This window comes from Phalacrocorax carbo, chromosome 5 (genome assembly GCF_963921805.1).
Source record: "Phalacrocorax carbo chromosome 5, bPhaCar2.1, whole genome shotgun sequence".
Taxonomy (NCBI): domain Eukaryota; kingdom Metazoa; phylum Chordata; class Aves; order Suliformes; family Phalacrocoracidae; genus Phalacrocorax; species Phalacrocorax carbo.
In genome coordinates, this window is record NC_087517.1 from 46,870,463 (window position 1) to 46,889,494 (window position 19,032).

Sequence of the window (19,032 nt, forward strand, 5' to 3'; positions counted from 1 at the left end):
GCTTTTCGGTTACAGTGAAAAATCGAAACTTTATCTTTCCTATTCCAGTTCATGGTAAATACAGACCCAGCAGCCTGTTTCCCCAGTCCTGAGTGAGACCTAAAAGCTGCCAAATTCAAACTTTGGTTTGTTCAGCTTTTCTAATTTTGCAAAAAAGCTCTGCTTCTTAGGGACACCAGGCTTCCCAGAGCCTCTTAAACAGTAATATTTGCCTGTAACTCAAACCTGTTAAGTAGAAACAAGAAAAAAAGCTTACAAATGGTGTCACAGTGGTTAAACCAATGCAAGGGATTACATTTCTCTCAGGATAGAGAACATATTCCTACAAGTATGATAGTTCCTTACTGCTGCCAGGTTCCTTTTTTATATTATTTTTTTCATTAACGTTGGAAAAGACCTCTAGGATCATCAAGTCCAACTGTCAGCCCAACAACCCCATGCCTCCCAAACCATGTCCTGAAGTGCCATGTCTACGTGTTTTTTGAACACCTTGGGCTGGTGACTCCACCACCTCTCTGGGCAGCCTGTCCCAATGCCTGACCACTCTTTCAGTAAAGACATTTTTCCCAATATCCAATCTAAACCTCCCCTGACACAGCTTGAGGCCCTTTCCTCTTGTCCTATTGCTTGTTACTTGGGAGAAGGGACCAACACCCACCTCACTACAACCTCCTTTCAGAGAATTGTAGAGAGCAATAAGGTCTCCCCTCAGCCTCCTCTTGTCTGGAAGGTTGACTAAGACAATGAGTGACTCCTGTTCACATGATTATTCCCAAATAAGAGGTATGACATGCAGCTTTTGCTGAATATTTAAGTTCCTATCCAAAATGTTGCATTTAAAAGTTGAATTACTTGGAAATTTAAACAGCTAATGTGGTATTCCTAAGATTTCTGAGCACCAAACAACACATCTATAGTAATCTAAAGAGTACATCACTAAAATAAAAAGGTAGCACAAGTACCCTTTTACTAAGCCAACACGAAATGTTGCAGTGATAGCTGATGCTGGCTTCAAAAGAACATCTGGCCTCCTCTGATTAGAGTAACGTATCTAAGTTTGAAATACCTGGAATACTCTACAAATAAGATAGTCTTAGAACTTGCTATGTGATTAGATAGAAGGGAGTCTGGAAACACTGTATCCTTGAGCAGAATACATAAGGGATGTGTGCTATAATAAGCTAGTTTAGCATCAGTAAGAATTGTGTAACCAAGCCAAAAATGAACTGAGCATGCCCAAAGGCTGAGTTCAACCAGCAGACATGGTGAGGAAGACTATCGATGACCACCAGAGGACCCTGGAAGACCATGTGTTAAGGACATTTGCATATATTAATGAGTTCCAATAATAGTATGAGTATGGTAATTGTTTCATAGAAATTTAATGAATATGTATATTTTGACTGGATATAACCCCTGTAGTAGAGCAACTTGGTGCACACACTAGGTAGAGCGATTCCCTGTGTGCCCAGTGCCGCAATAAAGAACGGCTGCTTTCTAAAACTACAAATTGAGTTTTAGAGGGTTCCTAGATTTGCTGACCTACAGTATCAGGAGAGTAACTGTGAAACAATGAGCCAAACAAAATTACAAAATGAATTTATTTCAAAAATGTAAGGGAACATGTACAATTCAACAAGATGGTAAACAGGTGTCTCCACAAGAACTCACTGCTTTAAAATTAAATATGAAACGGGGGCAGGGGGGGAGTATAACTACTTCTGAGGCCACAAGAACTTTGCACATCACCTCTGCAAAACAGGAGTCCTGGAAATAAAACTCACTCAAAACTCAGTAAGGAAATAAGCTGCTAGTACCAAGTTATTAGTCTAACTACAAGCTATGTTTAGGCTTTCAGATTACACTTTTAAGTCCCCTCAAAACACAAATTACAGCCGCCAGTGCAAAATGTCTATTTCCCCCCCCCCCCCAATGGAAGCTTATTACCCACCCCGTGTGTATTTTCAGAGTGACATTTTGATCTCACAAATTTATCCTGAAAAGCTCTTTGCCAAGTTTATTGGTTTTCGTGACAAATCTGAGTTTAGAAGCTGGCACATAATCAGAAATACAAAGTCAGCTCACGGGTCCTGGAACATCCACAGCTTGCTGCCTACTGCTCCAGAGTTAAGCAAAATCGACTTCTAATTTAGCGTCACAAATGTCTCTAACTTTGACATAGTTTTGATATTTTGGCCTTCTGATTGTAGTGGTAAGCATCAAAGAGCGTTAATGAAGACACCTGAGTGAGATTCACAAGCAAATACAAATGGAACTAGGTGGGGAAGCATCACTTTCAGGCATTTGTCTGTGGATATCAAATGGTTGGACAAAAAATGGAGGATAAGAAATAATCATTCTTCTAAAGCCTAAGCTATTTTACATCAACACGCCCTGGAACACTTATTAAAATTCTTTTCCTCTGTCCCAACTTCTTTGCTATCTGCTAATTCCTTTACAATGCTGAATGACCTGAGAAGTAAAAATTTTGAGTGGTGACAAAAAAAAAAAAAAAAAAAGCATTGTGCTCTTACATTGTATTTTACAGGTGTACACCAGTAAATAAGAATCCCAAGTTGCTATGCAAAAAAATAGCACGGAATTGTTAACTTTTCCACCTGAATTTAACTACATAGCTGGAATTTTTCAATTTTACCCAAAATACAATTTTATTTATATTTTTTTAAATGCAACTGTATTGGTAAAAAAAAAAAAACAACCCCCAAAAAATAACAAAACAAACAACCCAAAACAGAAAAACCCCCAACCCTCAAGTGCCAACTAATCCAGAAATCTGCAAAACACAGAAAAGAGCCAGGTACTGCCACGGTCCAGCTCCAGCCTATAAAGGTTAATCACTGCATCAGTCTTTACCCATTCCTGGAGTAGTCCTAGTCATTTATTATTTTGTTTTTCCTGTTCATTTACTGAAATTTCATGGCATAACTATATGCACATATTCATATTAAACATTAAAAATGCACTTGGCGAAACATCACTTTTGCATTACAATGCACGGAGAAGAGTAAGATGTGCAAACCAAAAAACACCACATTCTCCACATCTCTAAGTAAAAGGACTGCTTCATGCTACAAGCAAAATAAACTTCCATCCGTACTGCAAACTTTAAAAAACCAGCATGTATCTCATTCAATTCCATTTTAAAAAGTAAATCAAAGCAAATTTAGCAATGGTACTCTTCTCCACATATTGCAAAATATGGTTACAGATGAGGAAAGGATTACTTCAGCTGCTAAGCTTATCTGACATTTATCTCTGTTGTCATGCCTTTCCTGTCCATTACTTAATACATAAACTCAATTATATAGTTTCAGTTATGCAGTAGCTGATTTTTAGGTTAATATACAAACTGCCAAGATGTAGCTTTTGAGAAAACATCTATGCTCTTTTCCAATTTTGAATAAATCCTGAAGACACTTCAAAAATAAGAACCCAAAACTGCTGACTGTAAGCATCCAAAAATACAGTTGTAGTTTCACTATGGACAAGTTGTAGTCCGTTAGAAAAGTAGATCATACATAGAAAGGTATAAAGAACATTTAAGTCAGTCTTAGTGGAAGGCAGTCCTTGAAGGAAACGATACTCCAAGCAAACTTGCTGAGTAGCACTTTTGCTTTAGCCCTTCAGGGGCATGGAAGATTTAGCGGTCTACTCAGTAGATTCTTCCTCGGCTACGATTGCCACGTCCTCCCCAGCCTCTTCCTCGTCCACCCCGGAAACCACCTCTTTGCTCTGAAATAAACATCAAAACTTTTCATACAGGTTTTATGCTGTATGCAGATCAAAATTAAATAGCAATAGCTGGAGGAATCAAAGGCTGACTAAAGTCTCTGAGGCTAATCCTGCCATGAGATCTCCTAGTTATCCTTTGAGAGACAACAGACCCCACTGACTGTAAAAGGAGAACTAGCCTCTCTGAACTAAATGGTGTCTTTCTGCATACTAATACAACGATACGTAACTGTCCCATTATTTTAGAACTGTGTTTGGGCCAGTCCATTACCACAGAATTGAAAAGTGGCCTGTGAAGAACTTCATGAGGCTATCTAGCTGATCTTTCTGCCCAATAACACCATGTCCATCTTGAGGTGTTTGGCTGACTTGCTCCTAGTGATTTTATAAAATGACAGAAAACAACAACTTTGTCATTCTATCTGTCCTCTCCTATCCTTAATATTAAGTTATCACCAGCATACTTAAGGTTTTTTTGCTGGGCTGGTGTCTTAACTACATTCAATTAAAAATCTCAGACATGGACAGATACCACATAAACTATTTGTGTGCTGTAGAAAATTTTTCCTTTCCCTTTGTTAAGAACAAATCTGATCACAGCAATAAAACCCCACAAAATATTTAAAAGTTTCTTTGGATTTGTTTGAAAAGAGATCAAACTCTCATTCCCCTTCCATGTTTTCTCTTCCCATACAGTCTTAAAATACAGGTCATATTAAGCTACAAAGAGAACTGTGTGCTTATTTTGAAGAGTGCACAAATCAAAAGCTGATCAGAGGCCTAAGAACCTCACTGACAAGAGCGAGCAGCAAGCAACAAAACGTTTTTGGTTGAAAACAAGACTACAAGCTTATCTTAAAAGACACGGGTGCATCACCTGAAGTCTGCAGTAAGAGATTTGCAGATTTTATCTTTTCTCTTTGTTTTATGTATATCAGTTTTCAGCCTATGGGCATGGGTGGTAATTTTTCATGAGAGGCTATTTACTTGACAGAGGTAGGACCGATGGGCCTACAGGGAAGACAACAAGAATGGGTTGCTGCCATTGTTGGGCCTATTCCTCCAGTCTGCAGCTGCTCTCAAGTTTTACCCAGAAATATGACTTGCAGAGAATCAGAATCACTCTCACTGGGAGCATGAGGACATAGCTGTGTGTATGCACAGTGAACCTGGCAATTCCCAGCAGTTCTGGATCAGGTCTGCAATGTCAGCAGTGGCTGTAACAGGAGCTCAGCACAGGCCCAGTCATATGACAGGAGGTGGCCCAGCTCTACCGCTTGCAGAAACTGGTCTGTCCAATGGGAAATTTGGGGTGCTGTGTGTCATAATAGAGAACACAGTAGTTCCATTACTAGCTCTACATATTAAGACACTACTAAAGCTAACTTGCAAATGACATACAGTTTATAGGCTGCTAACATTCAAACAGAATAATAGATCAGCAGCTAGAAAGAGACCAAAAAATTGGTGACAGTATAATATGGTCTTCTGAGAATATGATAAATTCGCTTAATTTGTGTTTTCCCCCCACCCCAAGGCACAACTGTCACTGACGAAGTTTTTCCAAGCTGTCTAACTTACCGTATGAAAAACTACCCAGGTTACTGCTGTATTTTCCACTGGGAGGATTATATATTTGTCTGGCATCCCTTTTTGGTCCTGCTGAAGCTTTCTTTGGGGGTGAGCTTGAGGTTGTATCTTCACTTGCTCTTTTTTGACTGACAGAAAAAAACAAAACCAGAACATTAGACCCCTGTGGTGACAAGTACAGGAATAGCAGTTCAGCCTCAAAGATTAACCACTGGAAGCTAGCAGCAGCTAGTGAAGATGCCCTGAATAATACTTCGAAAGAGGAAGTAAGCTAGTCTCCTGTTGATTCAGTCTATTATATTCCTAAAGCAAGACTCCACAAACCTTAATTTCTTCCAGGATGGCTGTTATTTTTGATAGTGACACTTTCAGCTTTTGTGCTGTGTTATATATACACAGCTTGGGACCTTTATTTTGTAAATGTTAAAAATGAACATGATTTTCTTTTTTTTATGAAAAGTTCTTACCTGGCATCTGTCTTCTGTACTGGTTTCCAGGACAGTGTAACCGTACTTTTGTAAGAAGGAGGAATGTGGAAGAGATCCTATGGAGGCAAAATTGGACAGTTTATTCTACAGTTAAATTCATGTCGATTGCACTTCAAAATTTTAGCTACCTACTGAGACTCCAGAGTAACAGTTACTTTCCAACAATTTTAAATACTTTTTGAAGTCCCATGGCAGAGGAGGAAGGCGGCAGTAGCTAACTGCCTTATGTGGCTGCCTTAGCCCATACACTTTAGTAAGAAATTCAAATGAGATTTACATTAACAGAATAGTGTCTTATACTGACATAATAATGCTTTCTCCCTCTCCCTGCGAACATCAAGTGTCTTACAATGAACTACAATGGCTCCTGCAGGGAGGCATCTGATGCCCCTATGATGGTAAATGGCAGCCTTCTCAATACTGTGGGACTGTTTTTGGTTTATTGTGGTGACTGAAGTTGAGGGATGGGAAGTGAAAGAAGAGGGAAAAAGGTGGTCAGAAGAAATCGGAATGGTTTAAAGGGCTCTGGATGGAAGTCTCTTTCTGCAGCCCATCTCTCCTAGACTCTCTGGAGAAAAAGGTCCTGTATAGCAGCTTGCTTTGCCTCCTCCCTCCTTTACATCTTCTTGCACCTCTTCAAACTATTCCTCACCCCTGCCTGCCACTGCAGGAAAGGGAAATGATAAGGAAAAGGCTCAGCGAGAATCCAGAGACCCCTAAAGCAAGGTATTCTGCTCCTGCAGGCAACTAGTGCTTCACAAAAGGCCCTTGATACCCTATCCCAACAGCAGCAGCAGCAAAGTCTAAGCAGCTTGCATAACAGCACGTCTCTTCAGAAACAGTAAAGCAGGCAGCAACCCTGAACTGGCTAATACCAACTAACTTAGTAACACAATGCAACTCAGTTCACATCTATTCCTTTCTCCTGCATAGGTTACTCTACTGCGTGAACCTACTCCTTCATAATGTGAGGACTTACCTTGATTAAAACATTAATGTTATTGGTAATTTTCAAGGCAACCACTTTAATCTTGTTCTGTAAAAAAGAAACATGATTGAACATCTATTCTAGTAGCTTTAAGTTACGCCAACTGCATTTGATGAAGTTGTAACATTAAACTGACTGCTCTTCCTCACGCATCGCTATAGCAATAGTAATAGCAAAAGGTGAGTACACTTCTGAGTTTTCATTGCAGTGACTTTTAGGCTTCTTGCAGTTTTACATTAACTAGGTGCTTTTAATGTCCCAGTGTACTCCCCACTAGTTTTTTCCCCACCAATATATGAAAATTTCCCCTTCAAAACAAAATGCAGAGCACAGTTAAGCTAATACATGTGGATGCAGAGAACAGCTAACAGTAGAAACTAGAATATCATCTTAGCTTGCAAAACTCAGCATCAGGTAAGATGCAGTTGCAATAGATGTTAGCAGTATTATTCCCTTAATCTATCTGCATGCTTACAACAGACTACAGCCCATTAATGTGTGGCAATGGTTATTTTGGTAGGCTCAATTAGAAAAATCAGATATTCCTGAACAACACTTACCTCCTCTGTTTTCAAGGCTTCTCCTGTTTTTCCTTGAAGTGCTAGACGAAGTTGTCGAATATACACCTGCAACCCTCGAGCAAAATACTGTAGCCTAAAAAATTTAAAAGCAATCTGTTAATAAACTATACATATCCCAATAAAAGCATAAGCAAATGGAAGCTGTAATTTCATTTTTTTTCCCTTTAGGTAAAATGCTCAAAATAAGTCTTCTATCGACCTGATTTGTGCTTCTTTAGCATTAAGACAATAAAAATTCACACTTTGTAACAGAACCCTACCACTTGCCTCTAAATGATTACCTGATTTTGAAGTCTTTCAATTTCTCTGCATTCAGCTTGGCTGTGAGGAAGTCTGGAAGTTTACGACCCAGCTGATGGAAGCTATATAACAAACACTCCACATAACTGAATTGCAGCTTGGGCTCTTCACTGCCAGCATTTTCACCATTCTCTGCTTCGTCTGGGGGAAGTGGCATATATTCCTAATGAACAGAAAGGAAGAACAAATGCATGAGACACAGCAAAAGAACGGGTGGCCTGCATAAATGTGTTTGAACTGGAGTGTTTATTTATGCTAACAATTTAAGAAGTATCCCCATCCTTATACTAATGGGACGAACAGCTGCAGGTAGTCTTGGTGCAGGTGATTTGCCTGCACTTATGTGACTTGACAACTCCAACTCAGAGGGAATATTACACCAGCAGTCCGACCACATGAAGCAACAACGTACTGCATCAATGCTTCTGAAACAGCGCTGAATTTACTTAAAATTGTCAGTGCAGATACAGCCTTTAATGAGATCAACACGAGTCTCTAATGACTATAAAATTTAAAAGGAACAAAACCACATGAGTTTACTGGATTAAAAACATTATGCAGGTAACAAACCTCTATATCTATACAAAGGCTTTGAACTGCAAAATGATATTTGACCTTATATCATGGACAGAGCCATCTTCGCAATAGCCACTTTAGAAAAAGGATAAATAGATTAATAGAAAAAAATAACTTGTTTTGATTAAAACTTTTTTTAAAAAAGTGTTTACATGAGTAAAAACTTAAGCAGTCTTACCAGTAATTTATCAAACAGCTTCTTTAAATTTGATTCAAGTTTCTCCATATCGCCACAAAATGAGCTCATTTCAGCAAGAAGCTTCAACACCTATACATAAGGATAAGCTGGGTTTTTTTGTGTTAACTGGAAAGTACAAAGGCTTTACTTTCAACCTAAAAGTGATTATCACATCTGCTGGCACAGCAGAGGTCAGCTATTACAATTAAACCCGTCCCAAACATCAGGAAAGAATACAAGGAGGAACATGTCTAGTCTGTTTTCCATGTCCTCAAACAGAAACACAGGCCTGCGTGTCTAATCCCAGCAAGCATTGTTAGTCAACAAGTAAAAGAAACTTCATCTCCCACATATGCAGCACAACTCACCTTCACAGTGAGATTCACAGAGATCTAACTGAAGCCGCAGCACTGATTAACGTATGCAAAATTACAGACATTAAGCCACTCCCTTGCGAGGCTAAATTAGCACAAGCCATGCAACAATCATTTCAGTAAATGCTATGTGCTTAAAAAAAACTGACAGTAATATAAAAATGATTACACTGATCTACTTATTCTAGCCTTGCCGCAAAAGCTCAGAACAAATGACACATGCTTTAAAAGGCAACGCTCAGTCATGCCCCAATACAGCAAAATCTTGTTTTCTAGTGCAAATAGTCTTCCTCCAAGCCAAGAACTGAAAACCACTTAAAAAAGGAGTTCGCAATTTTTAAAATAGCCATTTTTGTCTAAGATGCTTATTTTTTACAATTTGAAAAACATTTTAGGTTTGGCTTACCTCTAACTGGATATCAAGGCCTTCCACTGGAGTAGTCAAAGAACTGAGGTTTGGCAGAACATGCTCACAGAAGTAAGTAACAAATTTTGTGGAATGAACATTTTTCTGCAAAAAAACACCGCACATTATTCAGGCTACTCTTCAAGTTTGAAGGAGTTAAATATTCTTCCCTCATCACTCTGCCACCCTCATAAACGCCTACCACACAGCTATACCTTTATTAAACTTCCCTCTAACTCCTACACCGCAGTGACCCTTCCAGGTAGCTTAAACTCACAGGCTGTCTGCAACAGGGGCTGAAGATTGCCTACAACCTGTGAATAGGCCTTTAAATGCTGCAATTGCCTGGCACTAGACTTGAAATAATCAAACTCATACAGGTGTGAGCCTAGTGCAAGAATCTTCTAATAATTCACTGTAACATCTTAAATTTGAAAAAAAATGTCAAAGACAAGAGAATAATACAAAAGCACTTTGTATACAGAGGTTCTAAAGATGTTTTCCAATATTTTAATACATTTGAAGCTGAAGGTGGAGAAGTACTGATATGTTGTCATTCTTACATAATCATTGAGAACACCAAAGAGAAGCTACAGCCATTAACTTCCCACAAAGGAAATAAATACATACTGAGAAGAGTGGCACTGCCTGGCGAGTACACTGTAGAAGTCTGTCCACACAATCTGGATCAGATGGATTGAACGTTTGTTCCAGGTCAGCTTGTTCAGCTACCAGCTCCACCAGTTGTTGCCTCCCACTTACTGTCTGTAAGCTTTTTAATCCAGACAATATTTTCATGAACAGAACAAATTCCTCGCCCGTCACATCTTCCAGCACCTTAACAGAACACCAGAAAACATATTTCTATGGTGGTAATTTGCAAACCTCCAAGTCAAACCTACTTGATTTGAAAAGGTGAAGTATGTAAATGTTTAGCATTTAAAATTAGCTTCTAGTTAATTGAAAACACAAGTTTAAAGAACACATGAAAACATGCAGTACAATTAGATGCACCTCCAACTTAAAGTAACTGCCATCAACTTGTGCCTAGGAAACATAATTTCTCTTGAACTCTAACCTTAAAGAACAGACTTCTTCTCTAACAAAATCATATCCTTCAGGCAGAATAAATATTAAATGAATATCTACTCATTATTGATTGTTTTAATACCTTTTGTATCTTTCTCAGCTTGGGGAATGCACAGGAATCTCATGAAATTCAACAAAGACAAATAAATGCAAAGCCCTGCATCTGGGATGAACTAATTTCCATGCATCAGCACAAGTTGGGGACTGACTGGCTGGGGAACTGCTCTGCTGAGAAGACCCTGAGGGTTCTGGGGGACAGCAGGCTAAACCTAAGTGTCAGCATCATTCCCTGGGTGATGAACAGCGTCCTGGGCTGTGACAAGAACACAGCCAGTAGACTGAGGGAAGGCAAAGGGATCGGGGATTGCCCTTTGCTATACCCTCATGAGACCAAATCTCCAATACTGCACCTAGTGTCAGGCCCTCCTGTATGAGGAAGTTGTTGATAAGCTTTAGAAAGCCCAGCCAACAAGGTGATCAGTGTCTAGAGCACATCACCTGTGAGCAGAACCTAAGGAAACTGCGCTTTTTCAGCCTAAAGAGTCATAAGGGGGTAATGCAACCTAACACTGATCTTCTGATATGTTAAGAGCAAGTCACGAAGAATAGTAGCCAGGTTCTTCACTGAGGTGGGGCAGGGTGAGAATGAGACAATGATACAAAACTGAAATGGGAGGTCCCAACTGGATAAAGGAAAAAAAAAAATGTTGAGGACAATTAAACATTGGAGCTGGTTCCCCAGAGAGCATGGCCAACCTCCAGCCTTAGAGGTTTCCAAAACCCAGCTAGACAAAGCACCAAGAAATCTGATCTGAACTCAGCTGAGCATGAATCACTGACGTGATTGATCTCCCAAAGTCCCCTTCCAACATGAATGATTCTATGATTCTAATAAAAGTCACTCTTACAAAATGAGAAGAGCCTAGCATTATTTTAACATTCCCACAAAAAATGCTGCGAAGTTTGGATTGCCGCAGAATAGGATAACTAGAAGACCACATTTGTACAATGCTTAACTCTACATGTAGTTTAAACAGATCTCCAAAGCAACACCAGTGATGAGGGATGGTTTAATAATACTTAAGTTTGTACTGAAATACGACACTCACCTTCTTTGATTCAGCCAATATGAACTCTTCTACCTCCTTTGTCATTACCTCCTCAGGCAGGGTTTTCAGTTTTGTAGAGAGGAACTTGATGGCTCGCTCTCTCACAATATCCTCTCCCTGCAGAATTTGACTGAATAAGCCTCCCAAAGTCCCTGAAGGGAGAATAAATCAGGTAACGTACATTATTTTAGAAGAGCTGAACCTTCTATGCAGAAGTTTCCTTCTCTAAGACCCCATGAAACGTTTTACAACAACTGCTATACTAACTTTTAAGAAAAACTACAATTTTCACATAGCTTGACATAAGAATCCACATTCTTTTACTGGTCTGTATAATTCAGATTCAAAATTATTGAAAAGTTCAGTATTGTTTCTAAAACCAAACGACGAGTGTGTGCCCCTAACTTTTGCAACTTAGTAAGAAGATACAAAATTGAGTCCTGTTATCCTACTAGAGACTGGGAAGTATTAGTGAAAGACATTTATAGAAAAATGTGTCCTTTACCTTTAGCATCCATCTTAAATATACTGAGCAAAGCATTGTTCACCAAGTTGAATTCTGCAGAATCATCTGAAGAGAGAAAAAAAACCTGATATGCATATCCTTGAAATGCAAACATAAGAGCAGAAAACCAAAGATTTCTAATATCACACAAGTAGTATTCTACCCTCAGCATTTAACTGTAAACAACATAACTGGTATTTTTAATGGCTACTACTCAGAAGTAGAAAGCTAGAAGGAAAACAAAAAGCTATTTGCCACTTCAGCCTCCCTGCCAAAACTTTAACATTACAAACTTGATCGGACTGCAAACTTGAGGAAGAATTAGTCATCAATATATCTAGTCATTTTAAGGAACAGTTGAATAAACAAGCTGACCTTTACTAAATTAAGGTAAAATAAAGTTATTTCTTTCTAAACTCTTAAGTAGTCTATAGCATTTCTAGGTGGGAGAAACAATTTACCTCCTGAAGTAAATGGAGAAACATTTACGTCTCAAAAAAGAAAAAAAGAGTCTCTTCTGAGAAGCCTAGAGACTTAATCATGCATTTTTAATACAAATTTGACCATCTAATATTTAGCTCTCTGTAACTTATTCAGATTTTTAAAAAATACATATTGTATATTAAATTCTAAGTGCTTTGTACCAAAAAGGCATTGTCTGGAAGAAAATGCCTTCAGAATTTTTAAAGTTCCTGACTACCTCATTTAGAAATCAAATAACTTTTTCAGAAGGCAATCTGCTGCAGTCCATACTGGAAGGGGGCAGGGTTTTTTTTGTTTTGGGTTTTTTTTTTCCCCTTTTTCTACAGATGCTTTCAGAGAACTTGAATGAAAAAAAATTTGTTCAATATAACGGAAAGAATTTCAGTTTAGATTAGGATAATTAGCAACCTTCAGCAGAAGCAGCAGCATAACCATACAGCAAATATAAAGGGGGGGGGGGAAGAGCAGAAGCAAGACATGAATGGCACTGGGACAGACTGCTTTGTAATGAATTATGAATCAACAAAAACGTTTTACAGAACAAAACTGTATACATTTTTAGGTGCACCAAAAGGAGATCAGCCAGGAAACTACCAATGCCTCCTACCTGACTGCAGAAGCTGGGTGAGTATGTCTGCTACCCGAGGAAGATTATCTCCAGTGGCAAACTGAGGCAATTCCTTGATTGCTTGTCGCCGGATCTGTCAAAAATGTCAGTATTGTGGAAACAAAAAATTTAAAAAATTAAATTAATTACAAAAAAAAAGAGTCAGGCTATTTAACTACCAAAGTTTGCCAGAAAAATGAGCCAAATTTGAGAAAATGACCACACATTATTTTAACATACCTATCATATTCAAAAAGGAATGTTCAAGTTTCAGACTTTAATGGCCACCAAAACGTCATATTTGCCATGAAACTATTATGATGTATTTATGAAGAAAAAAATATTTTTTTCTTAGCAGCACTGGAGAAGAACCAAATTCAAACAGCACCTCCGTTCACAAAATCATTCATTTGATCAACAAAATAAAGGGCTGGAATCTGTGTTATTATGTAGTCTTATTTGCTAACAGGAAGGACAGATTCAGTTGTGCATATGGCAGAGCTAAACCTTGGGTTTTGTTCCCAGCGCAGACAAAAACCCTTGAATGATCTGCCCAAATCATTTAAGATCTGATAACCAAAGATGCTTCAAAGGTGCAGCTTCTATCAACACTGCAGAAGGAGCATGAAGCACCTCAAGACTTCTGCAAGAATAATACATTCAGAATCACAGCCCCATGTTTCTACGTCGTGAACAAAATTTTCTTGCCTCCCAGCAGGATTTATACCACAAAGCACTTTTTGAAAGGAAAAAATGTAATAGATATTCAAATAAACTGTATCTAAGTTTCTTTCTACAGAGGTATTCCTCTGACCAATGATGGGAGTGAAAAAGACAAATGAAGACTGATGTATCTTCCCAGACCATCACACAACAGATTATTCCACTGTAGGAATATAACTAAGTATTCTTAAGTTTCCCAAAGACCAACCCTCCCTTCCCAAAAGACATAAAAAAAAGGCAAGAAAAATAACAAAATATAACAAAATAACAAAATATAAATTAAACAAAATATAAATTCAACATATCAACTTGCTAGAAGATTCTTATCCTTACAGAAACATCTTCATCCTCACAGAGGTCCAACTGGGCATTGATAGCCGAGTCAGCTAGCTCAGGAAAATGCTTGAAGAACTTGGGAATAAACTGGGCTGCAAGTCTCTTCTCCTTGGGACCTCCTTTCACACCATCCAAGATCACCTGGTATGCATCCTTATGCTGAAAGGGCAAAGACAGAATACATAAACAGAAAAATCTTGGGGTATTCTCAGGACAGGAAAAGGATTTTTTTCTCTCCCATTCACTTCAGCTATTGAAGTGAACTAAATTATACAAGCCTCAGACAAACAAATAAATTTATCTCTTGAACCAATATAACCGTGCCATTTTAGTAAAATTCGCCTCTGTTGACTGGTTTTTACTGTTGCTCTGGTTCCTCTGTTCAAGTGCTTACTGTCCAAACTGCCAGCCCTAAGGCTCTTGCACCCCACTTGTGCAGCCTCAGGGAATTACATGATCACCCTCAGTGAACTTCGGCAGTTTTTCAAGGAGTTTCTGCCGCCTTTCTGCCCGTCTGTTGTCTCTCAAGTAGAGATTACCTCTCCCAACAACTGTGCCACTGGAATGGATCATGAAGGATTTTTGATGCATATTGCGCTAAAGCATCTTTGGCATCTACCCAAGCAGTTAACTTAATCTGAGATAAAACATAGTTCTTAAAATGTCTGTTATAGAGACTAGATTAAAAAACAAATCTCCAGTTGAAATATAGAAATAAACACTTCAGCAACAGAGTAGAATATTCTCTAGCTGCTCCAACTAGAATCATACAGGCGCTTCTGCCTTTGTGCCTGCAGGAGTCAAACTTCAGAATAAACGGAAGTCTTTGTTGTGGCTAGCTATGGGTTTGAGAAATAAAACTCAGCATTACTAGGACGCTAGGAGAAATCAGAACCTTCTATCCTTAATTTTCCTCACGGTTGCAAAAAGAATGCGTTAGACAACTTACCCTACTTTGAACAGCAACATTAACAGCACAAGGCACTCTGCTTTATTTACACTAAATTTCCCGGAGTCACACATATCATCACCCCTACTCCACATAAAAGTTCACCCACAGCAAATAGATACGAATTTACAAAGCAGTACGCTGCATTCATTTAATACTGCTAAAGTAAGTGGTATTTTAACATTGAGTACCCACGCTCCTTAAACACACTCTGTTGCTGATGGCTCTCCGTGTTGCCAGATTCTGGAGTGGATTGGGACACTGAGCTGGAAGAAAAATAACCAAGGAAAAAAACCTGTTGCTTTTCACCTGATCATCCCCACTCGATTTGCCCTGCAGCTGTGCCAATACAGTGCACTCACCAGCAAAGACAGGAACGAGCCAGCACAAACTAATAATGAAACACAGGCAATTATGGTCTCAGGTTCTCAGACTGCACTTCAAGAACTTTTTCATGGAACACATTACTTAAACTTAAAGCATATTAAAAAAACATTCATACAGCAATGAAACAGAGTAGCTTGTGTTCCACAAATCTGTATTACTGTATGCTAATGACTCCTATCATTTAGGCAAAATCCAATTCAGGCAGGAGTTTGTTTTACCCTGTTCCCAGCAGCACTGAATGCTCAGGAAAAAAGCAGGCAGCTGGAGCTGTGTGATCCTTCAGTTTTGCCCATTTCCCCCCAGTCTGTAACAAAGGAATGCCCTAAGCCAGAGATAGTGTCCAGACCTTTATTTTTAATAACTGTTAATTAACCAACCATCCATTAATTTCTCTACGTTAGTTCCTGAACCTATTCATACCCTATGATGTTCTGTGACAAGTTTCACAATGTGTTATGGAGAAAAGTTCATCATCCCCTTTATTTTAAAACTGCTAACAGTTTTTTTTCATCTTCTCACCTTCATTCCACTCATGAGGTGGACACATCATACCTGAGCCCCTTTCTCAATTGAAACACTCTTTTACAGCTCGATAGTTCTGGTCTTTTAAATTACTCCTCTTAATGTCACACTTCTGGTTGTCCCCATGCTCTCCTCGTGTTTGAAACTTCCTTTTTGAGACAGGGTGACTATGACTTTTTGTAGTGAGAGTTCATCTTCACAAGGTTGTTAAGAGATAATAAAGTAATAAGTGGGATAAAACTGATGAATCAGGAGCAATTACTCATGGCTTGTCAGAGTGCCAAAACTAGAGATGTCAAATAAGATTATGAAATGACAAGTTCATAGGAGAGAACTCCTTTGCAAAGGTTAATGAAGAAATGGAACATTTTACCACCGAAGGTATGTACACCAAAAATATAATAAGTTAAAAAAAGCATCAGGAAAGTTCACTGAAGAACAATCCAGCAAGATATGCAAATTACAAAGGCACTGTCTCTGGCTCCGGAAGCCCACAGGCAGTTATCAGGAATCATCATTCTCTACCTGCCCTTGGAGGTTCTTAAGTACCTGTGACTCATCTGTGCCACAGGCTGCATTTCTTAACTGCTGGACTTTACCCAAGCTGGCCATTCCTACCTCACAAAGTTACCCATAACAGTCAAAATGACAATGGACTAGCTATTTGTAGAACAGCACAGCAATGGCATCTGTTTTGTTCTGCATCTCCTCCCATGGTTCCCAACGTTTTAGTTGCATTTTTTGGTTGGCTCCAAAATGATGTTTTTGTTGGACTGTCTGCAACGATGCTTTGCTTCACTAGGGCATAATTACACAAGCAAAGTGAACAGACTTGAAATAGAAGGAAACAACCAAAACACCACTCAGACAACCACCATATTGCTTGTTCTTTTAAATAACTTCCCAAATGATCTTGCACAGCAGATCTTGCATAACAGTATTTAGTTGAAAATCCAGTGCTGGGTATGTGCAAAGTTACTTCCCTACTTATGCACATAATGGCTAGAAAAAAAAAAAAGTGTCTGCTGCTTTTTCAGGTAGCCATTCAGTAAAACAAGAGCCTAATGCAGCTCAAAAACTAGTTTTAACTAACCATAATATTCTGTGTTGGTAATATGCTAGGTATTTTAGTATGGTAAGTCAGTCTCTTTTTCCGAATAATTCAGTAATGGTATAAACAAACGGCAGATCTTGCCAGGATTTTACAGATAAAAATCTCCTTTAGCTGCGAGGATCGTCCTTCCATTCTTGTCTTAAGGGGGCGGGGGGGGGGGGGGGGGGGGGAAGCTATAGGCGGTTATCAAACCGTAACAGATTTCACCTTCCCCCAGCAAGCCTTTCAGCTGGAGAGCCTGCGGGAGGTCTCCGGGACTGCCAGTGCGCTGGATCGGGGCCGGATGGGGCCCGGACGGCCGCCGGTGCCTGCCCGCGGGCGGCGCTCCCCGCCCCCACGCGGAACACCTCCCGGCTGTAGCTGGTAGCGAGTTAATGCTCGACGCCACATTTCAGAGGCGAGCTGCCGCGGGGCGGGAGTAGGAGGATGCTGCTGCTAAAGCGACGCGATCCGCCGCCGCAGAACCGCGGGCGCGAAGCTCAGCGCTACCCGCCCCCCCCCTCCCCACCGGGCCGGGCCGTGAGAGAACCTGCGCGCTCGGCGGCTGTCCGGCGGGGCAAGCAGCCCCCTCGAAGGCATCGCATCACAGCCCGCCCCGCCCGGAGCACCCCGCGGCGGCGACGGCGACGCCCGCACTACTCGAGCCCGTGGCCTAAGTGAGGCCTTGCAGGCCGCAGCCACGCCGCACCTGGCCCGCCGTCTCGGTGGCGTCCGCCAGGATGCCATAGTTGCGGTAGAGCTCCTCCACGGTGGGCATCATGCGGCGGGGAACGGGCAGGAGTCGCCGCTGCAACCGAGGCCGCCGCTAACGCCAACGCCGCCGCCGCTGCCACCGCTCGGGCCGCCGCTGCCGCTCGGGCCGCCGCCGTCAGCACCAACGAGGCCAAAGTCCCAGAGCGGCCGTGCGCCGCCGCCTGCGCAGCGCCCGCTAGCGGTGGAGCGGCCGGGCGGAGGGGAGAAGGAGTGTGGGTATGGGCACCCCCACGCCCCACCCACGCTCCCGCCGTAGTGTGCCATATGCCAAAGGAGCTTAGGTGACATATCAAATGGCTATTGGATATAAACAGGCGTGCGCCGGGTCCTGCGTGGGGCCTCATCTCTTTGTTCTTGTCATCGGGGTGCAAAACATAATGCACTCTCACAGCTGCCTGGTGATAAATATATTACAAAATTTAGGTGGTTTTAATTCACCTGGCCCTCAATCTTGAGGCACGGCACCCAGCAGCCTTTCCTGCTGTCAGGAGCAGTACAGGATGTGTGTGTTTGCTCAGGGATGTGCCGTGTCCTGTACCTTTTGCAGCCTTGCTTATTTTTCCATTGGACGACTCCGCCTCCTCCTTTCCCTGCTCTCTTCCCCCAGTTCCTTGCTTCTGTACCCCTTTTTGTCTCTCATATACAAATACTACAAAAGATGTATGGGAAATGCCGGTCGTACACTGAGCTACTGGTGCAAGAGAGATTGTTTTCCTGTGATTTGGTGACTTTCATCTTTTCCTGAAGAGGAAAGCACCCCCTAATTCCAGCACATAGAAACCGAAGTATCTGCAACTAACATCAATGGAGGCAGCACGCATGCAGTAGGCTCAAATGACCTAAATATAAAATGTGGCAAAAGTTAAAAGTCTGTAGCTGTGTCTTCCCCTCATCTCAAGATGCTTTAGCACGCTGCTGATTTCACAGGCACTTTCCTTGTTCCCCCATTCTCACAGTGTTTCAGCAAGTGGCAGCAGTGACCGCAGCAGTCACCTTTCTCCCCCTCTTTGAATTGAGGCCCAGTGCCTTTACCTGTCTGCAGGTGGATTCATGTGGTTCTTGCATGCTCTGATGAGGTCTAAAGGTGTGAAACTTATGGCTGCTGCCAGATCCAGGAGAGCACTAACTGTGTCTAACCCTTGGTGTGCTTGTGACCCATTGACCCAAAGTAATCTCCTGAAAAGAATATGCTGGTTAATCTTAGTAGTGCAAACAAAATAT

The 19,032-nt window shown here is 40.8% G+C and overlaps 1 protein-coding gene across 2 annotated transcripts; it reads right to left on the minus strand.

The window, feature by feature from the left end:
* Positions 1-1,583: 1,583 nt before the first annotated feature.
* Positions 1,584-17,958, minus strand: API5 (apoptosis inhibitor 5). Of its 2 annotated transcripts, none has more exons than XM_064452312.1 (14): positions 17,747-17,956; positions 14,084-14,245; positions 13,028-13,121; positions 11,938-12,003; positions 11,433-11,584; positions 9,865-10,071; positions 9,235-9,339; positions 8,455-8,544; positions 7,682-7,863; positions 7,380-7,473; positions 6,811-6,867; positions 5,811-5,887; positions 5,335-5,471; positions 1,584-3,753 (listed from the first exon to the last, which is right to left on the minus strand). In XM_064452312.1, the coding sequence occupies exons 1-14, from the start codon at positions 17,816-17,818 to the stop codon at positions 3,674-3,676; spliced, it is 1,575 nt and encodes a 524-aa protein (XP_064308382.1). In that variant the 5' UTR covers positions 17,819-17,956; the 3' UTR covers positions 1,584-3,673. The 2 variants fall into 2 exon arrangements, with proteins under 2 accessions (XP_064308382.1, XP_064308381.1); XM_064452311.1 differs by lacking the exon at positions 1,584-3,753 and adding an exon at positions 4,610-5,068 and having other exon boundaries at positions 17,747-17,958.
* Positions 17,959-19,032: the final 1,074 nt, after the last annotated feature.